Consider the following 27272-nt stretch of genomic DNA (forward strand, 5'->3'; position numbering starts at 1 on the left):
CCTGATCTACTTCTGTAAATACTTGTGAATTCATGAAATAAAAAATTCTGCACTAATGCAAAGACCCTCATGTGTGCCAAGTTCTGCACTAGTCAATTCATTGTTACATTACATTACAATGAGCGTAGTCTGCTCTTTCACAAGGAGCATACTGGCACACAAAGTAGTTTTGTTCAGTTTCAGGAATTACTGTCGCAATGTGTGCTTTTTGCGACCAAAACATTTTTTTGCCTTTTGCTATACTTGTTACAATGGTGAGGGCCCAACAGCTCCCACAACAACAAAGTTTTACAAAAGCCATGTCAAAACAAGACACGCATTTACAAAACCAAAAGACTGACACCAATGTCGGTGCTACTGACTATGCCAGTGCTTGTTTATATTAATGTTTCCCATAATCTTGTTGAAACTGGTTACACTGACGTTCCATTATGAATATTTTTTGGAAATAATAGCATGCATCAACACATTTTACTAAAGGATGCTTCGAAGAAATTGTACCTATAATTTCACAGTAGTTTAGGGAAACGTTTTTTTTCCTAGTTGCATTTTTTTGTGCACTTTTTATTTTGAAAGCAAAAAAAGTCACTCTTTCTTTCAAGCATATGCAAATATTTGCATTTAATCAGAGGACATTCTTGGAGCATTATACGTTGCCTCATATTTTTTAACTTTGCAAACGTGTACACATTTTTTTACTGGAACCACTGTCAGTAGTTCAGTCCTTCACCCAGCTTCTCCACTTTACTTTCCCCCATCTCATTCTGTTTCAGGTACTGTGGGTCGACAGCCTTGTTGTTCCCTCATTTGTGTCAGGAGGAGACCATCAGGGTGATGAAACATAGGTCTGATTTCGGGAAATGAGTGGATTTCGGGAGCTTTTGATGTATGTGTGCCACATCTGCCCTCTCTCAGCATGTCTACTAGTCAGAGTATTAATACCCACTGTGTTTCTTACTTGGTCTCTTTGATGAGGGTCAAAGATCTTCCCACATAAGCACTGGTTTTCTCAACACTAATAGTCCCTGACACAAGGATTATAAAGAGAGAGGTCTCTCTGATGGTAAAATGGGTAAATAGGAGGTCAACCAATAGGTTGTATGTGGAACAGCATCCCCATCACTATAAGACCTGCTCTTGTCCTCCTGAAGTTAAGAAAAATGCTTAGGACTCATCTCTTCAAAGATCACTAACACCCTCCATGATAGGAACCTACATCGCACCTAGCTTACTTTGAAGGATCTGAAATTGTGTCCCTAGCCTCCCACCTAGTGTTAAGCGCTCCTATACATAAAATAAGACCTGAACCCCTCCAAGTTCTACAACAGAATGACCACTCTATGACTCTTCATGTAGAACTGCAGTCTTCCTAACAACTTGCAGTAAGGTGATTTCACCCAAAGGAGACAACCTACCAAGGCATTTACAAAGCAGAACAAAAGACTCTGTCCTTCCACTATTAAATTAATTTATATCCCACAAATACCAGCCTACTGTGCTTTTGTGATATGTACTAATGATGAGGCAAGTAATGTCATTCATCACTAGGCTGCTCCATATACTGGAGCTGCCTCAAAATGTGACTCCTAAGGAATTGTTTTTTTTTGTTAGAATATGCACTAGAGAGGGGCCTTGTATGATATTAGTGACCCAGATTGCATAAAAGCAGCATGCCCTTGGATAAGGAAGCAGATTCCGTGTTTGCTAAAGCACACCACTCCTTGGGCTCCCAGGCTGAAGCACCCTCTGGAGTGAGACGCAGGGGGAATCAAAACAGGTGTTAAAACTATAAGTATCTGAAGAAAGTTTATGATGAGTTTTGGTGAGAAGCATTTGGGATAGTTTGTGAACTACTCACTTGGCAAAGTCACAGTGTACCACCAGCTCAAGTGGTAAGCGAACAAGCTTTACAGTATTGCTGCCCAGCCACTCTCAACCTTTGTAAGTATGTCACAGATGTGTCTGGTTGCTAACATATTTATGTTGGTTTGATCCCAGAGAGTATCACACATTAGAACGACACATGATGGCTGATGTATTCTTTGGGCTGTTGCCACACGTATACACTTAATGCTGTAAGAAGAGTCACTTTATTTGTCATTGTATTTTACATGCCCAAAGACGGTTTGGCAATCTGGCAGATAGTCCATATGCTCTATGATACGTACAACGATGTAATTATTATCTGGGAGTGATGCTTTTTTCTTAATGTTGAACTTCCAACATTTTGTCAGCGATCTCCAAATTACATACTACCTCCGTTGGGAATCTCTTATCCTGTAAATAAGAATTACTTTGCTCACCTAGGCCCTTATTCAAATTCATTGTGACTACTAATGGTATAAGTTTACACTTCTAATTAATGATACAGCATCTGCGAGCATCAGTAATTTGAAGATGCAGAATTACATTGGAATTATGAGTTGTGTTCTTGTAATGGTGAATAACCATGGGAAATCATAATTTCCTTGCCTATTTTGACGGGTTATTGTCAAACTCTTGTTTGTTTTCGGGAGACATATTCCACTAGATTTGTCTTGGTGCACCTGAAAATCAACACTCGTAATTACAGTTAGTGTGATAAACCACCTAATCATTTGTTTACAATTGCAGGTTTTTGGCCTGGAATGAAGATTAACATTCAGGATGTGAAATTACAGCACTTGTTTCTGCATACTTTCCTCCATTACTGTTCCATTTAGCAAGCACAAATGCCACCTGTGCTTAACATGTGGAGCTTTGACAGGGTTTTAGCAACACAAGATGATGGGCGGAGTGCTGAACTCCCAGTCACAGATCAAGGTTAAATCCATCATTTGTTTGCTCACCATGCCAACCCAGTTTGGACCCAGCCATATGCAAATCAATTCTGACCCTGCTCCCAGTGGCAACAGTCCAGTCGAAACTGTTAGATCTGGTCTTCCCTGGACTAGAAACAAGCCTCCAGGGACCAGTTTCGGGTTGTCACCCCTCATCAGCCAGACTAGCTTGAATACAGTGGCAGAGTGAGCAAGGGACCCACATCTTGGCATACCCTGGACACTTAGGGTGACTTTAGCAACACACAAGGATGGTGGCCTCCTGCAACTTTTCAGACACTCACCCCTAGTCACAGATCTGGGTTAAATCCTTTTTTATTTTATTTTTTATTTTTTATTAAGCAGAAACAAAACTTAAAAGCAAAACCAGGAACAATACATAATATCACATTACTTCATCCAGGGAATCTTTGATACTTAATTAACTGCTAACTATGATTATAATACTTCTTTTTATAACACATCATAACCTAAATACCTCCTCTTCCTCAAACGTTGGTCCCCAAATATCCTTAAAGTTGCGACCTGCCCTATGAGCGTGTAGCTTTTCCTTCCTGCGTACCAGCATCATCTTCGCCTCCCAAGCTTCGAACGTAGGTGGGGAGGGTGATTTCCAAGCTCGTAAAATCAGTGATTTCGCGATCAGAGAGGCTATTAAAAACAGCTGCTTTGCCTGTCTGCTTAAGTTCGGATAGTCTGAGATTCCAAACAATGCCCCCAATGTATCTGGAATACGAACACAGCCTGTCTTCCTACTAATCCACTGAAATACTTTGTCCCAGTAATCCACAAGGTTGGGGAATGTAAAACACATATGCAGCCAATCCACTGGATCATTACACCACGAACAGGAGCCTGACACACTCGGGAATGGTCTACTAATTTGTACATGGGTTAGATATAGCATCAATTTTGTGAACAGAGCCATTCTTTTAAAGTTAGCCCCTTTAATCGCCTTATAGGAGATGCTATTATAATAACTCCACGTTTTCAGGTCAATTTTGCACCCAGTGGACTTTTTGATCATTGATAGGAGACCGGAACACACTTGCGTTGCTCCTTGGGAGTTTAGAATCCGATACCAATTGCCTACGCCCCTCTGATTCCCAAAGAATGCCTGACCAACAGGAGAAGGGGGTTGCTCTAGGAATGGAGTATACAGAAGCAAAAAATTGTGAATCTGGAGATAAGAATACTTTAGAGAGATGGGGATATGGGCTGCTAGCTGGCATTGATCCCAGGTCTTGACTTGATTACCTGCTAAAAGGTCAGAAAAACATGTAAAACCCTCATTTAACAATTGATTTACATGTTAAGGAATCAAATTTAAACCCACCGTCCCCGACTGGGTCAAACACATTTTGAAAAAAAAGGAGGGAGGTGATATTTTTCTCGTAAGTGTGAGAGCCTATCATAGATTATAATGGGGACTTTGTATCTGGTGCGTTTGGGTTGCCTTGGGAACTTAAGAAAAGGGACTGGTTGGCATCCAATCTCATCTAACATTTTATTGAAATAAAAACTAGAATTGGGGAATACGGCTGTTCTAGAAGCCCAATCCATAAATGCGGAATCATAATAATTTCTTAAATTTGGAAGGGCCAGACCCCCATCTTCCACTACAAGGGATAGAGGCTCTAACTGAACCCTTGGTTTTTTATTGGCCTATACAAACTGTCAAAGCTTTGTATCTAGTTCTTTAAAAAAGAATTGCTGGATTTTGATGATCACGCTGGAAAAGATGAACAAGAGAAGGGGAAGGATCATTCTTTTAACCAAGGCTACACAACCAATAATTGATAGTAGAGAAGCTTGCCATTTTTGTAACAGATATTGCACTTTCTTAAACCTGGGGACATAATTTAAGGCAAAAATCTCGGAAAAATCATGGGAGACGTAGATTCCTAGATATCTTATAGGACGATGAAGGCGGTACTGAGCCCGCATCTCGATTGGGAGAAACATTCTCAGATGCATTGAACAAAAGGGCTTCTGACTTGGAGTGATTGATCCTATACCCCCCAACTCTGTAAATGCAATTATTTTGCAAAATGCTCTAGCAATATTTGAAGAATCTGCTGCCAAATAAAGTATCACATCATCGGCAAACAGTTTTAATTTAGGGGCCTGAGTCATAGGACTAAGAATAGAAACGTCTTGGCATATTGCAGCCGCTAGAGGTTCGATGGATAATGTAAAAAGCACAGGGGAAAGGGGTCATCCCTGGCGCGTACCCCGCTGAACTTGAAGAGTTCCAGCAATACGTGAGTTGATAAGAATATTAATTTGTGCTTTAGAGTATATGTTCTGCAAAATCGGAATAAATTGACTGGGAAACTTAAAATTCTCAAGGATCTGGAATAGAACCTCCCTTTGGACTAAATCGAAGGCTTTCTCTGCATCCAACATGATAATGGCCGCTGGTTTAACATCATTAGAATAATAGTCTATCGCCTGGATTAAAAAGTTGGTGTTTGTGGCTAAAAGCCTAACTGGGAGAAAACCGCACTGGTCTTCGTGAATAAGATTCTGTACTACTAATGTTAATCTGCGTGCCAACATTTTGGCTAAAAGCTTATAGTCAAAATTGAATATGCTAATCGGCCGATATGAATCCGATCTCATCGATGACTTATCTTTTTTCAAGAAGCTGATCACCGTGGCTCTTGTAAAGGATGCATGAATATCTGCTCCCTGCAAAATACTGTTAAACAGAAGAACGAGACACCCAGCTATCTGATCTACAAGGGTTTTGTAGGCTTCTGCCGGAATGCCATCTTCCCCACAGGCCTTCCCATTTGGTGAGGCCATTATAACCTCCTTCACCTCACCAAGTGACATAGGAGAGTTAAGGTGTGCCCTTGCGGATGAATCTAAACTGGGTAAGGTGACTGAGCCAAATATTGCTTGATTTGCTGGACGTTCTTTGGAATTGAACACGCATAAATTTTCACATAGTGAGAGACAAAAACTCTTTCAATGTCCTCCGGATGCCTCACCATCGCATTCGACCCCTCATCAAAGATAGATTTAATAGTAGGAGTTTTTATTTTATTAACTGACCTGGACAAAAATTTACCAACGTGTTTGCTTTCTTCGTACCAATTCTGCATACATGTATGTTGATTGACTATCTCACAAGCTAAGAAGAAGTCACTGAGTTTAGCCTGTGCCCTTCTTAACCTTGAAAGCACCTCTGGTTTTTGGGAAGTCAAGAGTGCCCTTTGTGCTTGATTAAGCTCTAGTTGGAGCTCTTTCACCTTTTGCTTGTTAGATTTAACCAAAAGGCCTTATATGATATAGATTCTCCTCTTATGTATGCTTTAAGTGATTCCCAGATAAAAATGGAGACGCTGAGTTTTTGTTGACTTCAAGGAAGCTCATTATAGAGGTTTTGAGGATCTGAACCCATCCTTCAGCTACCAACAAGGATTTATCGAAACTCCACCAAGGACTATTACCCATCTCGCAAAAAACATCAAGATTAACCAGGGGTGCTGAGTGGTCCGAAAAAGGATTTGCATTTATTTAAGAAGTATTGCGAGGAAGGAAGAACGAAGTTAAAATAAAGTCAATTCTAGAAGCTTTGTTATATATTTTTTTTAAATACGTATAATTGGAATCCTGCGGATGATCGGTCCTCAAAGCATCAACCAGTGCCAAATCCAAAATAATCTTGGCCAGCCACTGAGAGACTTTAGTTTTTTTTTATTTCTTGTTCTCACGAGTGGAATCGAGCTGGAGATCGGGAATAGCATTAAAATCTCCTCCAATTATTAAAAGGCCAGTGAGTAGACTTAACACCTTATAGAGGCTCAGGAGAGCAGTGGGATCTTCCTCTAATGGACCATAGAAGCTTGCAAAATGGATGTGGTTATTTGAGATAAGTATGCTGATTACGACCCAACGAGTCTGGACGTCTCGATACACCTGATAAACCTTCCCTGGAAATTCTTTAGTCACAAAGATGGCAACCCCCCAAACAGCGGCATTAGTCGAAGCATAATATGCCTGGATGATAACATTTGTGAGCTTGTTCTGGCACTTTAAGTGTGTTTCCTGCAAGAGAAAAATCTGTGATTGTGAGGTCCTTAACCATTTGAGCAGAGCAGTAAACTTAACTTTATTATTAGTGCCATTGATATTGCAAGAGATAATTCTTAAATCACATCTTAACCCCCTTTTATCTAACGTGGTCATCGTATGTTGCTGATTTGGGAACCTTCCATAACGATTTTTGTGGAGAAGCTCTATCCCAATTATGATCCAGTTTGTCATTAACTTTTTGATCTGCTCTTTTCTCCCACCCTATTGCAAACCCCCCCACGCTAAAACAAAATCTCCCCTCCCCCTACCCTGGCAGGTCCAACCCGTCATGGCCCCACCAGACAGTAATCCCTCCCCCTCCCCCAAACCCGCACCCACACACCCAACATAAGAGTGCATTGACATGGCACCCCTAGAGCCCTGTTCTCAAAGAGAGCATGGCGGCCACAAACCGAACAGTAAACAAACAATGTGCCAAAAAAAAAGCGCCTCTCCTCATGGTGAGACACCCAGTCCGACGTTATTCCTGTCGCCTCCCGCCGCCCGCCCCCCCGATTCACCTACCACCCCCATTTCTTTGCATGAGCCTAAAATCTCCTAGCAAGCAACAAGATATTGAGCGATACCATGCATAAAATACCTGTAATGAACAATGTCACAAACTATCAATAACTTCACCACCCCTTGTTCCCTTTCTTTTTCCCATTTCAAGTACCATCTCCTTGCTTTTTTAAGATTTTCAAAAACTTTCTTGCTTCCTGAACATTTTGGAATACTTTCGCTTGACCCTTATAAGATACTTTGAGCTTGGCAAGTTGCACGATAACTGCTGGTGCCCCCAATCTTTTAAAGTCGTCAATTAATCCCACAAACTTGCGGCACTGGTGGGACGCTTCTACAGACATGTCTGAGAAAACACGAAAAGTGAAGCTGTCGTTGGACTCCCTAACTTTTCTAGCTTGAGAAAGTATACGTTCCTTGATTCTATAGTCTCCGAAGTTAACCAAAATAATACGAGGATAATTTGAATTATTAGGACAGGTGAAGGGTACCCTGTGAGCCCTCATGATTGATACGTCCCCTTCTGTTTTGTCCCTATCTGGGAGGACTGCTTTATAGATGAGTTCTGAGACGACTTTGACCACAGATGAAGCTGCTTCGATCTCCTCAGGGACCCCTACAAATCTAAGGTTAGAGCGCTGGGACGTATTTTCAACTTCATTCAATTTTAACTGGAGATCCTCCAGTTCAGAATGGATCCGAGATATTGTCGATTCAACTTGATTTTCCACACCTTCTAAATCAGAGACCCTCTGTTCCACCTGTGAAACTCGAGAAGAGAGAAGAGTTAGATGAGTATTCAATTGGGTAAACTGATCTTTCGTCTCTCTACGAGTCTGCTCCTGAGATAGTTTAATAGCTCGGAGCTCATCTAGAATTTTCCCCAATAACTCCTCCATAGTAGAAGTAGCCTGAAACCTGTATGATGAACAGTCCGAAATGAGGTTAGAAGAAGAGGCGAGGGTTTGAGACCCCGTATTTAAATTGGAAGTCACTGCAGATGAATCAAATACTGCTATACGTGGCCCCTCCAACACAACATTTGAAGCCTATGCAGAAGAAACTCCAGAGTATGTTGACGTTGCTTCGCTTGGGAGAGATATCATCTCGGGCCCTCCTTCTTTTGTGTCCCTTTCAATTGATTTAAGGTATCCCTCAAAGTTGATGTTAGGATTTGAAAATAAGGGATAAGCAGGCTTCTCCGAATGTTTCTCCTTGAGTCAAGGGGATGTTGAAGGATGCACAGGAGAAGGTTGCCTGTTGTCCCTAGAATCGGTGATACAGAGGAAGATTCAATGGCAGCACTGGCTGGAAGAGAGGATGAAGGCAGAGAGAGTATTTGGGGTAGTGGTTCCATAGATCGTGTAGACCATTCGACAGACTGTTCCACACACTCCGTGCTGTTGGGTTTCAGCATGGCTGTGAGGCCTGAGGAGGAAGATGAATCCCAGGGGACTCCCTTGAAGAACTTGCAGAGACTTGTTGTTTGGAGCTATGCCTGCGCCTTCCTGTAGCTGGGGTCAGGGTCTTAGATTTAGGTCCTTCTAGGATTTTTCCCACTGTCCGGGCTTTATACCCAGTATCTCGTGCCATGCGTTTCATTGTAGTAAGAAGAGAAAAGAAAAAAAAAGGGAACGTCCCGGCCCTATAATGAAGATGTGGCCAGGAGGCGGAAGGGGGAGGAGGGGGCATCAAGCCGCAACCACCAGTGTGCAAACTGTTTCCGTCAACCCGGGTTAGAAGGTGTGTTTAGATAGAAACCAGACTGCTCAGCCCTTATAGAGTCTAGATGCTAGCAAAAGAGGAGAAAAAACAGCTTGGTTCTCTTCTTCCGTTGTAAGTACAGTTGCAGATACAACCTCATTGGTTACTGCCCCCTCTGTGCACCACACATAATGAGCTTCTTTCCCTCTCCTTCTCCTCTTTATACTCCTCCCTTTGTCCCCTCTCTTCAGTTATAGGGCTTGAGGGCTTGAAAAGGTATAAGGCCAAAGTTAAATTGTCACAGGGGCTCCTCTGCATACTGGCCACTGGATGCCAACCAGCCCCCCCAAAGTGAGAGGGGCTCCTCTACTTCCCAACCCACACTCAACAAAAATCATCACTTGTCACTTATCTGTATATGTTTGTGTCCGACTGTGACTGTGTCAAGCTGAACTGAGCTTGAGCGCTCATCACCTTCCACCTTCCTGCTTTCCCTGTGTAGCAGCAGCATTGTTGAAATAGTTTTCCAAGATGGGGGGGTGGCTGTCCCTTCAAAAGGCTGAGGGAAGACGCTTCACTGTATCCCCCTGCTTTGCCAGGGCAAGCGCATTCCTCTCCTGACTCGACCCGGGGCAGCACGCATTGTTAGAGCCAGCACACCACAGGGCTCCGACTTGTCAATAACTCTTGCAGACAGTCCCGGCTTCCCAGCAGCTCCTATGACGGAGGGGAGGGAGAGGAAATGGAACGTGTACAAGTGCCACTGTGAATCGCGGCACTTGGAAGAGAACACTCCCCGCCGGTAAATGTGTAGCTCCGATCGGGGTGCTGTAATTTCTTTTCAAAAGAAGATCTCCGTCACCCCCAGCCTCCAAGCGTTTACCACGGGGGATCGAGGGCAGGCAGAGATAGGGCCTTACTCCTTGATAGAGCGGCGTTTTCAATGGCGAGTTTGGCAGCGCATTCAGGCCGCCATAGTGCTGCTCCGTAGGGCTCTCAGTCACAGAGCATGACAGGAGCTCTACGTGACCTCCCCCTGAAGGCACCGATCTGGGTTAAATCCATCGTTTTTTGCTCACCATGCCACCCCAGCTTGGACCCACCCATATGCAAATCAGTCTTGACTCTGCTCCCCATGGGGACAGACCAACCTGAACTGCCAGGCCAGGTACTCCCTGGACTAGAAACAAGCATCCTGGGACCGGTTTCAGGGTATCATCCCACATCAGCCAGGCTAGCTTGAATCCAGTGGCACAGTGCGCAAAGGACCCACGTCTGGGCATACCCTTCCCATTTAGGGTGACTTTAGCAATACAAAAGGATGATAGATGAAGTGCTGAAATATTTCAAGCACTCACTGCTAGTCACAGATCCATTAGGCCTCTGTATGTTCCTATGTAGACAGACTATCTCAATGCAATCATTTCTTGGGTTAAAACACCAAAAACTATACTACTCAGAGGTCCTTTGAAAATTCTCTAGTCCTGACATTGGAAGAAGAACATTCTGCACATCATCAGAGGTAGTGTTGTTTGGTGCATGTCCAGACAAAAAAAAGGGAACTTAAGCAGATTCTGCTGACCACACCAAGAAGGTGCATCAACAATTTTGCTGCAGTTGTCTAATTTTCTATTTCCATATTGCTTTTATGTAAAAAATCCCTGAAATGGCCAAAGAGATCAATCAACCAGCACTGCATTATCAAGTATTATTTCTAAATTAAATCAAATATTGTAAGGCAGATTTAGCTTGGACTTTTCATGTTGATTTGGATCCCTGGTGTTCAGTTGCCTTTAGTAAACATGAAAACAGTAACAGTGCATCACAACATTAAAGTATGTCTTATCAGAACAAATTACAGTGAAGCTTTTGTGTGTGAAATGGTTAGTTTATCAGGGCAACTGTGTTTACTGATCTTTGTGCTTGTTGTGCCTTTTAGGATTCGAATAATGCCCTCCATTTGCCCAAAGACGAGCATGGCAATGTGGACTGTATGAAGTTGGTGGAACAGCTAAAGGAATGTCCTACTCTCCAGGATCAAGCAGATATACTGTATATTTTGTGTGTCATCAAGTATGTTGACAGAAATAACTATTTTCACTTCAATGCTTCTCAAAAAATGTGGTTGTGATTATTCTGCGTGACTATAAAAATAATGTAAACCATGATTATCCAAAGTATCAATTCTCGTTTTAAGAGATTTCAAAAAAACAAAATTGTTTATTATCTGATCTCAGTAATAGATCAAATCTAGTTTAGAGATGCAAAGGCTTATTTTTATTTTATTTCTTTAAAACAGATTTTCAAAATCAGGAGAACAAAGATCACGTTGCAGGCTATAATAAGGGCCACTAATCCATAATCGCTTGCATAATCTACAGATTTTAACAAAAAAAAAGTTTCTACAGCAAATTGATCAAAAGTTTTAAAATACATGGTGACTTGATCCCTTGTAGTTAGAGGCTCTTTCCAAAAGTTGACTAGTCATCTTATAGTTGGTTATTGCTACATTTAATTGCTAAACATGTACTATTAAGGTGAAATATTTGCCCAGACAGTGTTACTATGTGTAAAAATGATGAGATAATGAAGTAATCCTAACACAAAATGTGCTGCATAATTTGCATTTTTTGCAGCATAATTTAGACAACCTTGTGACATAATTTGGGCCTTCCCTGTCAAATAATTCCTGTGGCCCTGCCTATAATCATGATGTTACTCATATGGAATCCATGGTTGAATGAGATATATGTATGAGCTTTTAGATGTCATGATGGTCCACATTAAATCATTCATTTGGGGGGGCGTGGCCAAGATGGCGCGTGAGCGGACACGTTTGTCCGATCCGCTGCCGAGGCCCCAGTGAAAGCCTTGCGACCCCGGATTTCTGTGGCCCGGGTCTTCCTGGGTTTGCAGCAGGTGTTGGGGAGCAGCGGGCGCCCCAAGGGGAGTTGGGGACGCCCACAGAAGCAAAGGGCGGTGACGCTGGCGCTGGTAGCGGCGGTCCTTGCTGCATGGTGTGATTCTGGGCCAGCGGTCCGTCGGCCACCCACAGAGACGCGACAGTCGCCCAAGAGGGTCCCACGGCGGTGGAGCACAGTAAGGCCCGCGCTGGAGGAGCTGGTGCGGAGACGAGCACAGGGTTGGACCCTGGAGGCCGGTTCAGCCATTTTGACTTTGGCGCTGCTGGAGAGCGGGAGCTCCGGACGAGAAAGGGAGCAGACTTGAGTATTCCTGGGTTGCTCCCGCTCCATGGCAGTGGAGCCTAAAGCGGTGCAGAGGGGCTGGGCGGGGTGAAGGCCAGAGCTGTTGGTTGGAGCACGAGGCACAAGGTGACAGGGCGCGGACGTCCGGGCCCACGGAGGACAGCGCGAGGAGGCAATTGACGGGGCGAATACACGGCCGCAATGGGGAGACTGGTGTGATGGCGTCCTCCAAGCCCAAACGTGACCAGTCGGTGAGAGAAATGTTGACCAGATCCCACCCGGTGCAGGGTAGATCTGTCGAAGGGCCGGCTGCGACAAAATCTCTAGAGGTACGAGGGGAGATGGAGGAGGATGGCGGGGCCCCACTCACAAAGGGTTTCCTTACCTCCTTGTTTGACTCACTTCGGAGTGACCTGCAAGAACTCCATAGGGACATTTTCCAAGAGGTGAAGGAGCTGCGAGTGGAAGTCACGTCCCTGGGTGAGCGGGTGACACAGGTTGAGGATGGTGAGATCTCCCGCGGCGAGGAGGTGGCAGGCATGTAACAGGAGATCATACGCCTGCGGGAGCAGGAGGACCTTCTTTAGATTGCAGTGGAGGACTTGGAAAACCGGTCGCGACGGCATAATATCCACATCAGGGGTGTGCCGATCGGGGCTGAGAAGGAGGACATTGGAGACTTTGTGGTGGCGCTGTTCCGCTCGGTCCTTGGCCTAGAAGAGTCCCGGGAGATTACGCTGGACAGAGCTCATCGAGTGGGCCACGCTGGTGGGAACGGGGAACGCCCGCCCGATATTCTAGCATGTGTCCACAACTGCAGGCTTAAAGAAAACATCTTGCAGATGGCCCGCAACCTCCCGTAGATTCATTTTAGGGGCACACGCTTCATTTATTTCAAGACCTCTCACTACGGACTTTGCAGAGGCGGCGAGAATTTAAGCCCATCACAGAGCATCAACGAGTGCATGCAGCGTCTTATTCTTGGGGTCATCCTTTCCGCCTTATCTTCCGATGGGAGGATCAGCTCCGACATGTGAAGTTGGTATCGGAAGCGAGACGGATTCTGCGCCTGGAGGGAGATAGTCAAGACGCTGGCACAAGTGTGGAGGCGGCCAATGGAGACCGCCCGCGCTGGCGGCGAAAGGAGAGAAAGAGGAAACAGCAGCGACCTACAACGTCGGAGCAGGCGTTAGAACGGCAATCTACTTTGAGTAGTGTAGCCGCTGGGACCAACACCTAAGGGAGGGGTGGTCGGGGACGGCTGTGCTGATATGGGTCGCACCAATTCAGGTCTAATGACCATTTGAGAGGGGTCTGGGCGGTGGAGTCGTTGGACTTCGCTCGACGAACTTGAGTAGTTCTGCTGCCCCTGCTAAGACTTTGCCTCTTTGCAGATTGTTAGAGGACTTATATGTTGTGAGCACCTGTTGTGCGTTATGGTTGCATGTTGGTGTCCTTCGCCTGGAATTTGTTTAGCAGTTGTCTTCACTGACTGGCCCTGTAGTTCCGAGCTGCCTTGGTGCTGTTCTGGGCTTCGGCTCCCCCAATGGGTCCCTCCCCCCTGAGCGAAACTAGTTCTGGGATGCATGGCTATTAAGTGTCTAAGCTTGAATGTCCGCGGGCTTAATAGCCCGGCTAAGAGATTGGCGATCCTGTCGGGTCTTGAGAAGTCTGGTAGTCATATTTGCTTGTTACAGGAGACGCATTTACTGCCAAGGGACATATATCGCATGTGCTCAAAGTGGTTCCCCAGGCAATTCTGGTCCTCGACCTCCACGAAACATGCTGGGGTGGCAATACTGCTTTCGAGGGCCTTCTCTGGGGATGTGGTAGCAAAAATACATGAGGTGCAGGACAGACTTTTGGCTCTTAGAATACGGGTGGGGGCCTTCTCCTTTACCATTGCTTCCTTGTGTGCTCCTAATGCGCAGCAAGAAACCTTCCTGAGACAGGCTGTTTCCCCGGTGCTTAATACGCCGGATGGTGCCATTTTAGTGGGCGGTGACTTTAATCTGGTGATGGACAATTAGTTGGATCGATCTGGGCACCGCTTTGGGCAGACTGGAGCATTGAGGGCACCAGGGCGACAGTGGTTGGCTGAGTGTGGACTGGAGGATGTTTGGAGAAGAGCGCATCCTACGCTTAGGAATTATTCCTTTTATTCTGCGGCTACCAAGACGTATGCACGTATTGACTTTTTTCTGGCCTCCCAGGAGTTCACCTCTCGAGTTAGGGAGACAACAATTGAGCCTCGGGTCCTAACAGATCATGCACCTATTACTGTGGAGGTTACCATGGACATGGGCCGGGTGGGAAGTCCGAGCTGGCGCTTTAGGGATGCGATGTTGCAGAGCAGGGCAACGGAGGAGTCGCTCCGGCGCGTGATTACGGACTATCTTAGTCTCAATGATGATGGGAACACCTCTTTGGAGACTTTGTGGGAGACCTTGAAGGCAGTGGTGCGAGGGGAGTTAATGTCGCTATCAGCTAGAGATAATAAAGCAAGGAGAGAGCAGAGGGTGTTGCTAGAGCAGAGGGTGGCGGCACTGGAGCGCTCCCATAAGTCCACCGGTGCACCTAGAATATGGCGGGAGTTGGAGAAGGTGCGGCAGCAGTTGAAACGGCTGGACTGGGACAGGGCAGAGTACGCGATAGTGCTTCTCAAGCACAAATACTACATTGGGAGTAATAGGTGTGGGAAGCTCTTGGCGCACCGGTTAAGAGCACAATGCATGGCGTCGGCGATAAAAATGGTCCGTTCCCCTTCGATGGGAGAAGCGCGAACAAGTGATCAAATTGCAGAGGCGTTCGCTGAGTACTATCGGGAGTTATACGCGGCAGACGATCAGGGTGATGCGGATCAGGCTGCATTCCTTGAGGGGATAGCAATTACCCCTCTTGGCGAGAGGGAAGCGTCTTCCTTGGACCAGCCTATCAGGGTGGAAGAGGTCATCTCGGCAATTTCACGCCTAAAGGTTGGGAAGTCCCCCGGTCCTGATGGCTTTACGGCACTCTTTTATAAGACCTTCTGCGCGGAGCTCGCACCGCTCCTGGTGCGGCTCTTCAACTCCTTTCAGGCGTCGGGAGCCCTGGTGCCCAGTATGTTAGAAGCCACTATTGCGGTTATACATAAGCCTGGGAAGGACCCAGAGGAGTGTGCTTCGTATAGGCCGATCTCACTTCTGAATATAGATGCCAAGCTATTTACTGGAATACTGGCCCACTGCCTTAATCCCTACATACTGGGTCTTATTGATCCGGATCAGGCGGGTTTCATACCCCATCGACAGTGCAGCGATAACACGAAGCAGCTTCTTTATTTGATACATAACACCAGTAGATCCCATAGGGAGGCACTTCTCCTCTCTATTGACGCGGAGAAGGCGTTCGATAGGGTTCATTTGCCTTACCTTTTCCGGGTGTTGGAGCGCTATGGACTAGGTCCGGGCTTTAGGACGTGGATCCGCTGTATCTATCATTCACCTAGGGCTGCGGTCCGGGTTAATGGTACGTTGTCTTTGCCATTCCCAATTAGACGGGGGACTCGACAGGGATGCCCGCTCTCTCCTCTCTTGTTCGCGCTATATATGGAGCCCTTTGTGCAGCGTTTACGCAACAGTCCCTTGGTTTCTGGCGTTAAGTTCGGAGGAGATCATCATCTCATTACTCTGTACGCAAATGATGTGATCCTTACCCTGGCGGAGCCCACGACTTCACTGCCTGCGCTAATGGCGATAATCGGTGAGTTCAGCCAGGTCTCTGGGTTTCGGGTGAACATGCAGAAGTCCCAGGTCCTCAGTTTGTCTGTAAGCCCGGAGCACGAGGAGGATTTGAGAGCTCGATACTCCTTTCTCTGGTCGACATTGCGGCTTTCTTATCTGGGTGTTGATCTGGCGCCTTCAGTTGCACAGACGTTGAGCTTGAATTATGCGATGTTAGTTCGTGAGGTGCAGCGGGATCTGGAGACCTGAGGGAAACATAAACTTTTCTGGCTGGGTAGGGTATCGGCGTTGAAGATGACTGTGTTGCCGCATATACTTTATGTGTTCCAGGTGCTTCCTCTGACTCCTCCGTCTCGGACGATAGCGACTCTTCAGTGTGCGGTCCTGAGATGTATCTGGGATGGGTGTCCGGCGCGGCTCCCGAGACAGGTCTTGTACCGCTCTAGGGGAGAAGGGGGGTGGCGGTCCCCTGCCTTCTACGATATTTTCAGGCGACACAGTTGTGTTTTCTTTTAGAGTGGAGTCATCCACTTACTGAGAAACATTGGTGCTTCATGGATCAGGCGGTGGCGGGGTCTCACATTTGGAAGGAGCCTTGGCTCCGACGTCGACACAGGGCGCGGGCCTTTACCCCTCCCCGATTACGGGGCGACGTTACGTGTATGGGACGCAGTGGCATGTCGGTCGGGGCTTACGCCGTTTCCGCCCCCTCTGACTCAGATAGGCGCGAATCCTAATTTTGGATCCGGTCTGCAAGTGGAAAGTCTGCGCCGTTGGTACGATGGGGGTTGTTAGAGAATGGGGAGCCTTTTTGATGAGTAGGGAGTGATTTCCTTCGACTAGATGTGGGAGACATATGGCCTGACAGAGGCAGATAGGCTGATGTACTATCAGGTGCGACATTGGGCCCTTCTGCCAGCGAACTGAGCATTGATGGATAGGCCGCTCACACCGTTCGAGAAATGGCTGCTGACGAAGAAGGATGATAGATGAGTGATTTCAGAACTTTATAGGCTTCTGCAGGGGGTGGAGCACCCGCCTAAGTCTAAAGGGCAGTTGAGATGGGAGAGGGAGCTGGAGAGGGAGATCTCTGAGGAGGAATGGGACAAAATCTTTTATATAACACATCATACGCCCTATAATGCAGCGGGGACGGAGACGGCATATAAGGTGGCTTCTTATTGGTATTATACCCCAGCAAGGATACATGCATGGGATTCCACCAAGTCTAGCCTTTGTTGGAGGGGGTGTGGTAATACAGGCACACTTGTGCATCTGCTCTGGCATTGCCCCAAGCTCAAGAGATATGGGCGAGCATTTTAGACGATATTGACAAAGTGTTTCAGACCGAGATTCCTAGATTTCCATTGTATGTACTGCTAGGTTTACCCAACCCCCTCACCTTTCCCCTTCGATCGCTGAAGGGGCGACAGATGGCCCTGGCCCTCAATGCGGCACTGCAATTGATACTAGCACTATGGGGTACAGACAGGGTACCGACGTGTGTGTCTTGGCTCCAGAAACTGTGGTTCATTCTTGCAATGGAGAAGCTTACTCAGCAGAGAGTGGGTGACATAGGTACGCTATGGAAACCATTTCTTCAGATTTTGTCGACAGAATTTACTGAGCTTATATGAGGGTCTTGGGGCTGACACGAACTTCTTAGAGGGTGACTGACCTAGTGGGGTCTGGGGGGGATCTGAGACAATGCAGGGAGGGGGAGAGAGCACGGGCGGGAGAGGGGCACAGCCTTATGGGGGGAAGCACAGTTGTTGTATTGTCAGTTATTTATATGTTCAGTTATACTATGTACGGAGCTCTGAGCTCAACAGACTTTTGTGCTTTGGCCACCTCGTCCGTTTGGATGACAGGAGGCGGTTGGCGGGGGAGGGGTCCTTCCTGGCAATAGAACAGTGATTCTGTGGATGGACTTCCTCATGCCAGTCTGGAACTTTAGTAACTTGGTGGTTGAAATGTTGGCGACTATGCTTCGGTGCTCTGTACTTTTATATGTTAAAATCAATAAACAGATTTGATCCATAAATCATTCATTTCACTGTTGGGCAAAATAGTCCAGCTTAATCATCAGAGTGTTCATCTGATACCTAGGCACAGACTGTCTTAATGTTAGTTTGTCCAGGCTCCAGATTCCCGCCCCATGTGGGTGCTGAACAAGCAGCATCCCCCAAAGAAAATGGGGATCACTCAACGTTGCGACCACCCATATACAAAGACCTAACATGCCTCATTGTGAACACCAGATCCTCAAGGAAGAATGGAATCCACATATGTGACTCATGGTTGGGCTTTTGGACCACTAGCTGGGCCTTCTGTGTATTACAGAAGATTGGAAGGGAGATGATGCTCCAGCTATACTACCTAAAGCCATCCCCAATAATTTACAAAAAGAAATGAGGATAGGACTGGATGTCAAAAACTCTCCAATCACTGTAACGATCAATGATAACTTAAACCAGAGTTTGAATCTTTACATTTTAGCTGTTTTTCACTGTCGACCTTCCCTGCCTCATTCCTTCTTGTCTAAAGAACACCTCCATAGAATACAGCCTTCACCAGTGCCCCTTTGGACTCAGTATCGGATATTGCATTTGATAACGCGTCCCTTTATGACTATTTTACTCACTTTGGGACTCGTTTTAGGCCAATGAATCTTTTGACCCTGATTGAAGACACCTTAGGACGAGATAACTAATCAGCATGTCAATCAATATGTCAATCATGTCATCAATATTTACCATAATAAGACAATTCAGATTAGTCAAAGACATTAATAAAACTCAGAAACCACCATGACCTTGCAGTCATGAATAACCACACCAGTTTAGTACTATTATATGAAGTTTATTCCCTATTGATTACAATTCTACTAATAAGTTTATTAGTCTTAAAACCAAGAAACACATTAGCATAGTCACAATATGGCAACTCTGATAAGATTTTATCAAAGCAAGAATCACGAATATTAGAATATAGCACGACGTCAACATAGATTATCCTTAGCATATTATCATTATCACATTATTCAACAAAGCATAGATTCAGTCATTTGTCCATTTGCGTCTGTTTAGTGAACCCCTCATCTAACCTTGAATTAGCATTGGCATGTTGGGCTTCCTGCAAAAACAATTTAGCAACACCAATTAGGAAAACATCTAACTAGAATCTCTGTCAAAAGAAGCAGTTGGTACCTAGAAAGGAAAAGCAAACAGACAATAACAATTTCATCATCATATAGTTACCCTTCGTATTGGGTCAGCACACAGATTCAGTCTTCGTCCTCAGGGCATCAGTTGATTCGCCATCAGCCAGGAATTCAGCAAGTCGGGTAAAGGGGCACTTTCCTCATAAGGAGGTAAAGTGTAAACGGGCAATATAAGGCAAGGATGGTTTTAAGAACCAAACAGCAAAGTCTCTATGCAGAGTGACAAAGTGTCGGGGTCATAGCAAATCGCAATAGCATCTCCCCCTCCTCTATCTCCTAGTCTCATTTACTTCCTTGTGTCAAGGGGTTTTATCCCTTTTCTGTTGAATAGTCCCCTAATTCTTCATTGGTTGAGGGGTTGCACCCCACTATCTCCATCCAATAGGCTTTCAATTAGCTCATCAAATTTGTCACCCCATAACTGTTCTCACGTAGTTTATTGGTTCTTATGATTGACGTCTTCAGCGGGTCGAATGTCCGGTATGATTTCATACTCTCGTGGTCCTTTGCACATCTTCAGTCAGTGGCTCCATTGTCTGTACCAGCTCAGGCGACCTTGTACCTACGAGTAGTCTACACTGTTGCATTCAGCAAGAATGTTTCACTAAGCAAGTCAAATTTCTTGAGAACCGATCTACTACAGTTACATTCATCTTCTTGCTTTGGAAAAACAAGAGTTCATGTCCTTCAGCAAGTCAGCACACTGTACGTTAGAAAAACACATTTAATATGAAACCGGGCAGCTAGGCCTCGACTCATGCTAACTAGGCCTAATGATTTATTAACAGAACTTTAGCATATAACCTTTTAATATTAGTGCAAAACCATACTTTAACATAACATTTCATCATCATTAGTCAGTTTCATTAGTCCCCGTATATATTGGCGGCCACTTCCCGTGGGCACATTTCAAACACATGTTTAGCAAAATACATTAATAAATTTTCTATGCGGCATTATTACACATTAGTTCATAAACATTTCATGTTAATATTGAGTATATAAGCTACGCTCTCTCATATTCAACCACAATAATCCATGTATCCTGTGAGATCTCTATATCTTGTTCAATAAACCTGCTCGACACCAGACCTCAGCCTATTCACTATCCTTTAAGCACTCAGTTATCACCATGTTGTCCCTTGAACAACACCTGTTACAAGCCATACCCTCAATTACATATTTGCCTCAACAGGTCTGATCACAAATAAAAGTATACATCTCAGTACCTGGAGAGACCACCGCCTCATTAACTTCGGTTTAAATCACCCACCCATGCATCCAGTTCTAACAACACCTAACATGATTTATATATAACAGTCCCTTGAAGAGCATCAACATGGGCTGAACTCTTGGTAAAGTGGCTATTAAATCCAGTAATATCCTTCAACCGCTGTCATCAGTGGCTCACCAAGATATTCGACAAAGTGGTGATTTTGAAACAGGCATGCCAGAAGGTTGGCTCGCTTAAGGTGGCCATAAATGTTCAAATAAGGAAAATCAGAAAGCTTAAAAGAGCTGGGGATAACAGGGAGAGAGAACAGGTATGATAGCAATACAGAATTCGGAGCAATCGCACAAAAAGAAAAGTAATCACACTATTCAAAGAACATTTGGGATACCAGTTATTCAACCACAGACCTCTTCAAACTCGTGTCCTCTCATTGTTTCAACCACCCTCAAGAATTGTGGAACTCCACTGCAGGCCTTCTGACTAAAAAGCAAAAGATCTAGAGATTTACCTGACAACAAAGGAGGTCTGTAATAGCAGGCCAATAATCAGGGCCACTAATCGATAACCCCCCTGCATAATCTCCAGATTTTAACAAAATTGTTTCTATCTCAAATAGATCAAAAGTTATGAAAAACGTGTGACATGTTTCCACGCAGTGGGAGGCCCTTTGCAAAAGTTGACAGAATACAATTTGTGACACTACATTCTTCACAGCATCAGTTTCACAAAAGGAGTTGTCCTGTAAAGCTCAATGATTTCCCACATCTCTTCAATGTATACTTGTTCTCTCTTAGTCCAAACCACAGCCTACACTGGTTCAACCTTGTATTCGTGAGGTGCTCAAGAATCCTAGGCAGATTGGAGCACAACATGACCTTGTCAAGGCAGTGAAGAACTAAATCATAGATATAGAGTTGCTACTTTCAGACAATCCAGAAAGTGCTTTAAGCCTTGCAAGGGAAAGGAAATCGCATATCAGTACAGTACAATAAAATATAAAGCCTTCGGGTCAGGCATAGGAGTTTTTCAACAAGCTTTTTTAGAGTTTTGAACTTAAATGGAAGGCACCAAATTCTTATTTGGTGCCTGAAACAAACTTCTGAATCTCGGGGCAAAATGATTACATTATCTACATTTTGCCGTCTTTGAAGAAGGTGTAGTTGATACCTCATCAGTACAACACATGACATATTGACACAATGGATCTTAGAAGTTGCTGTAGACAAGTGATTCTACCCTTATTGAAAGGTTATTTCTTCAGATCCAGTCCTCCAGTCAAAGATACCCTGTTATTTTTCAGTGTGCTGATCCTAGGCATTATTGACACACTGATAAATATGTGCATCAGTGCAATTATGAGATGAAAGACTGTGGTTTTTGATCTGATCCATTAGATGATTACAAAGAAGAGGTAGTTCAAGGTAGCATAGAAAGATGATTCCATACTTGCCATCAAGCCAGTTCTGCCCACAGACTGTGAGATTGAGCCACTAGCATGTTTGCTCCTTGTGACTTCTGAAGACAATGTATCAAGATTTCCAAATGCCACTGACTGAGTGGAGAGGATTGTATCAGTGTAGCCTCATGCTTAGTGATTACATCCCTTTACTGCCCTGTGGTCACCAACATACAAACACAAATTACTCATGCCTGGAAATTCTGAATTATCTATTTGTTCACTTATCATCTCTATGACCATGAATTCCTTTCCCTTTCTTTCTGCTACCAGTTACACTGGGGCTCACTCTTATCTTATTCCGACATCAGGGAGATTGTGCAGAATTCTGGGTCTAGTTGAGCAAAGGCCAAAAGCATTGGATGGATTCAGCTTCTGCGTCTGTATATAGTCAAGTAGTATCACTAAAGGAATATGGACATTTATGACAGCTGCGCCATTTAGGCACATATCAGCCTTCACTCTGTTGCACAGTTCTCTAATTATTTAATCATTAACCTTTTGGTATTAAAAAGTCAATTTCACTCTCAATTTTGTGGTTTTCTACCTTTTTAAAGCTAGCACGATTGCTCGATAAGTTAGTAGTTTAGTGCCAAAATCCATTGTGACTTATATGTCAGGAGTTTAAAGGTTAACTTTGCCCTTCATACTTCCAGTTGGGTAATAGTAACACCTGTTATTTAAGTGTAAGGAAAGACAAGCACTGAAGCATTTTGTTTTATTCATTTTTTGCAGTTTTTATATAAAGCACACTCAACCCAAAGGTATTGGAGCACCAATTGTTACTCAAGGACACATTCATTTTTGGTAGGCGTGGGGAGATTAAGGCCCTCATTACGACTTCGGCGGCCTTGAAGAAAAAAGGCCGCCGCTGGCGCCACAATACCACCAGTGCTGGCGGTATGCGTGGCACCCTATTTTGACATTTCCGCTGGGCCAGCGGAAAAGTTACATCAACATTGAAGCCAGCTCATAATAGAGCCGGCGGCAATGTTGATGTGCAGCAGCACCCGTCACGCATTTCACTGCCCGAAATTGCCAAGTGCATAGACAGTGCAGGGGCCTCCCGAGTCCCCCTTACCGCCAGCCTTTCCATGGCGGTGTTTACCGCCATGCACAGGCTGGCGGTTCAGGATTATGACCACCTGGCGGAAGCCTGGCGGTATAGTGGAGGTGCAGGCGGTATGGCCATGGCTAATGTGCCACGGTCATAATACACTGGCGGAACACCACCAGCCTGATGGCGGTGTTACCGCCAGTGTTCAGCCAGCCTCCAGGGTCGTAATGACCCCCTAAGTGATTTACCCAGAATCACAGGATGTTGTTGAGCCTACAGGGAGACATGAACATGGTGCCCCAGCTCTGAAGTTAGCAGTTCTGCCCGTTACACCACATCCTTTACCCTATTGACTATTGTTATTATTATCATTCTCATCATCATCATTATTATTTGCATATGCCTCAATGCCTGATGCCAAAGTGACTCAACTTTATTATGCTGCAAAACAGTTATGCTTACTAAGAATCCTTAAGAAATCTTTTCAATCAACTGTGTAGGATGCAATGAAGTCTAACAAAATCCTATACCCCTGTCTTATACCCAGCTTAGCCGACAAAATCACCTGGGCCTAAAGCACTAGAACTTTTTCAGATCCACTGCCAAACAGATCACTGAGCAATGTAACATTTTTAGGGTTAAAAAAGCACAATTTCCCCTCCAATGATTATTGTTTTCATGCAGATTCTCTCAGCTTCTGTACCATTCTCTGGGTTGAATCATGTTGAGTTAACCACCTGTATAATACATTGTTCCTGTGTATTGACCTTATATGTGTTTTCACCTTTTGTAAAGCCTCAAGTACAGCCATTGAAGGAAACTAGTCAAATTCATTGTAGGTACACTTCAAATATTGTTGTTGAAGTTACTTTCATAAGCATTGCCTGATGTGAAAAGTGTTCCCCAACTGCCACTCGATCGGGACTATTCTCCCAAAAAGTAAGTACATTGGTGTCTAGTGTGGATCAAGACTCACTTTGGGCTTTGAGCACTTGGCTCAGATTTTTTAGAAATGGCCATCCCCTTGCTGTTGCGTATATCTTTGCCTTTTCAGAAAAGAGATAGGGGGTTATTACAACTTTGAAGGAGGTGTTAATCCGTCCCAAAAGTGACGGTAAAGTGACGGATATACCACCAGCCGTATTACGAGTCCATTATATCCTATGGAACTCGTAATACGGCTGGTGGTATATCCGTCACTTTACCGTCACTTTTGGGACGGATTAACACCTCCTCCAAAGTGGTATTAACCCCCATAATCTCTAACCTGTGTTGCACTACGTTCTTGACATAGAGCAATGCATTGGCTAAATTGTATGTCTTGTGGAATTATGCCTGTAATGCATGCTGAAAAAGTCAACAGACACATAGGCCCTCATTACGACCGTCTCGGTCCAATGACCACCAGGGTCGCAGTGGTAGTCGGACCATCACCAATGTGGTGGTCTGACTGCTACATTACAACCACGGCGGTAGCGCTGCGGGCGGACCGCCAGCACCGCCAGATTACGACTTAAAGTTGGTCTGGCAGTGCTGGTGGTCCTAATCTGCCAGAGCAGCGCTGCAAGCAGTGCTGCCTTGGGGATTACGAATCCCTTCTTCTCCAGCTGTTTCATGGTGGTAGCACTGCCATGAAACGGCTGGCAGAGACGGGGTGCAGGGTGCCCCAGAGGGACCCCTGCGCTGCCCATGCACTTGGCCTGGGCAGTGCAGGGGCCCCTCCGGCCATGGTATACCATGGACAGCTCTTGGAGGATGTGCTGGTGTGGGTACATCTGGAATCGGCTATCCATTTTGAAGCTCAGTGTCCTATGGGGCACAAGTAGCTCGGCATCAAAAGCATATGTGGCGAGTTTGAGTGAAGCTTTTGAAGCACACTGCCCAGAAAGGTGACAAGTAGTGTTCAAGCTGTAGAACATTTCTCTGCTTTTGTCTGACATTAAAGTGCCAAAAGTGGCAAATTTATAGTAAAATCACATTGGTTAGGTTGCCTTGAGTATGAAAGTAGACAGTTTACAGATTCAGGGTTAGCACCATGTTTCGCAAAAGTATTTTTGTAACTGCAACTTTTGCGAAATAATGACAACCTTGCTTTTATTATTGCCCTTTTTGTAAGCATATAAGAGGCGCCTGAATATTGCCTGTATTCTGGGAAACTGGTTAGGAGATGATAACTGCCATGGAATTGCTTCATTCTAGTTATGTACACCACATTTTGGCAACCATTCCAGTTATGACCTGTTTGTGATATGTGCGGCATCCCATTTTATTAACACCTGGTGGAAACGATGAGAGTGTCAGTTTAAGGGTAAGGCTGATAAGAATGTCTTAGGGTACACATGATTTTTTTAGAAAGGATTGTTTTTTAAAATGTAAAATAGTATCCAATGTCAACTTTTTACATTGGGTTTTCATGTCTTTTATATTGTCTTAAATTTCTGCATGATGTATATCAAGTTTTGCAGCAACAAAATGTTATTACTGATTATTACTGATATCACAAAACATTTGTATTTATCATTTCTTGACCACAGAGGCCCTGACTGGGACACCAATCTCTCTGGGCAGTATGGAATCACAGTACACAGTCTCCTCAGTGAACTCTACAGTAAGGCCGGCCTTAGCCGGGAGTGGGGCCTGATCCGTTACATATCTGGGATTTTGAAGAAAAGGGTGGAAGTCCTTGCAGAGGTACATTACTTAATACTTTGTGTAGTCCCACAAACTAAGCACTCACTTATATATGTGTCAATAAGATAGCATTTGGAAAACCTGTTTTCAAATGTATTTTTTTATTTTATTTTATAAATTTCCATTGTAAACATCACAACTGATGATACAGATACATAATGAATAAATACAGGTACTGCGTCAGTATTTACATGTTTTGTACTGTAAGAAATGTATCACAGCACAGTCACATTTCAACAAAACAGTTTGATTACAGCAGCTATATTATGGGAGCAGAGGGGTCAGACACACCACATCACATGTACAATTTAGTAGCATCCTCCATCCACATGATGCATTTAAATATGGGAGCATTAGTCACACACTGTCTGGTGTTCCAGCTTCGTCAATTTTTTCTGTAGTGCATTGAGCTAAGTATGCCTTATTTAGTCCCCTTATGTTTCGTGGCCTGGGCGTGGGATGCATCAGCAGGCTGTAAATCTCAGTTGTTTCATTACAGTATACCAGGTTATTGTGCTTTTCTCTTATTGTTGGTATTGGTCCCCTGCCCCACTTTATCGACACATACCCCTTAGCTAATAGGGTCAACACAGTGAACTTTCTAACAATGGCTGGAATATTTATTACATAGGATTGGATGTTACTGGGATCCCTATCACTTTGATTATGTCAGTGAATATCTTGTCCCAGTAAGCCCTTATGTCCAGGCATTCCCATGCTAGACATATAAAGTCTGCTTTCATAGCCTGACATCTTGCACAGCTGGGATTATCCCTAATACTATACTTGTGCAGATTAATAGGGGTATAATATCTCTGCATATACTTCAAATTAATCAGCCTGTGTCTATTTTGTAGTGATATACTTTAGATTGAGAAGTGTAGCCATTGTTTCGCTGTAATGTCTTGTTTTGAATCAGTTGCCCATTCCCGGCGACTTTTCTGTGTTTATAGTGGTGTGTTCCCCCTGCTGAGTGCACATAACCAAGGTATGATGCATTTATGGTGAGTAGGTTTGATTATATACATAAGCATGCTAAGTGAGGAAGGCTGTGTAAATGCATTGCCTATTGTAGCTCCAAGGGCATGGCGTATCCGCTAATAGAAAAAAATGTGTAACATTCAGGGGCGCCTCCTCCGCTATGGCTGAGGAGCGTCCTCCCCCCCCAACCACCCCCTCCCACCAGCAGCAGCTGCAAAACGTTTACAGTAAGAACATAATAAACTATGTGTTCGATGGCATCTGTCGCTGTAGATACGCATGTTTTGCAATAGCTCGCCATCTGGTGTTGGGCCGGAGTGTTACAAGTTGTTTTTCTTCGAAGAAGTCTTTCGAGTCACGGGACCGAGTGACTCCTCCTTTTGTGTCCATTGCGCATGGGCGTCGACTCTATCCTCGATTGTTTTTTTTCCGCCATCGGGTTCGGACGTGTTCCTGTCGCTCCGAGTTTCGGAACGGAAAGATAGCTAAATTCGGAAGATTTTCGTCGGTATTGTTGCGTTCGGGATCGGCGTAGTTAGATTCAACACCGCATCGAAGATCGAAGAGCTCC

General features: G+C 44.7%; 1 protein-coding gene across 3 annotated transcripts in view; it reads left to right on the forward strand.

The window, feature by feature from the left end:
* PHKA2 (phosphorylase kinase regulatory subunit alpha 2) overlaps positions 1–27272 on the forward strand; it is a 512688-nt gene that overhangs the window by 368281 nt on the left and 117135 nt on the right. For all 3 annotated transcript variants that reach the window (XM_069205013.1, XM_069205014.1, XM_069205015.1), the window contains exons 22-23: positions 11071–11204; positions 25564–25720. In XM_069205013.1, the coding sequence (XP_069061114.1) occupies positions 11071–11204; positions 25564–25720 (291 nt within the window). The remainder of the gene's footprint in view (positions 1–11070; positions 11205–25563; positions 25721–27272) is intronic.

The sequence above is a fragment of the Pleurodeles waltl genome, chromosome 8 (assembly GCF_031143425.1).
Source record: "Pleurodeles waltl isolate 20211129_DDA chromosome 8, aPleWal1.hap1.20221129, whole genome shotgun sequence".
NCBI classification, from domain to species: domain Eukaryota; kingdom Metazoa; phylum Chordata; class Amphibia; order Caudata; family Salamandridae; genus Pleurodeles; species Pleurodeles waltl.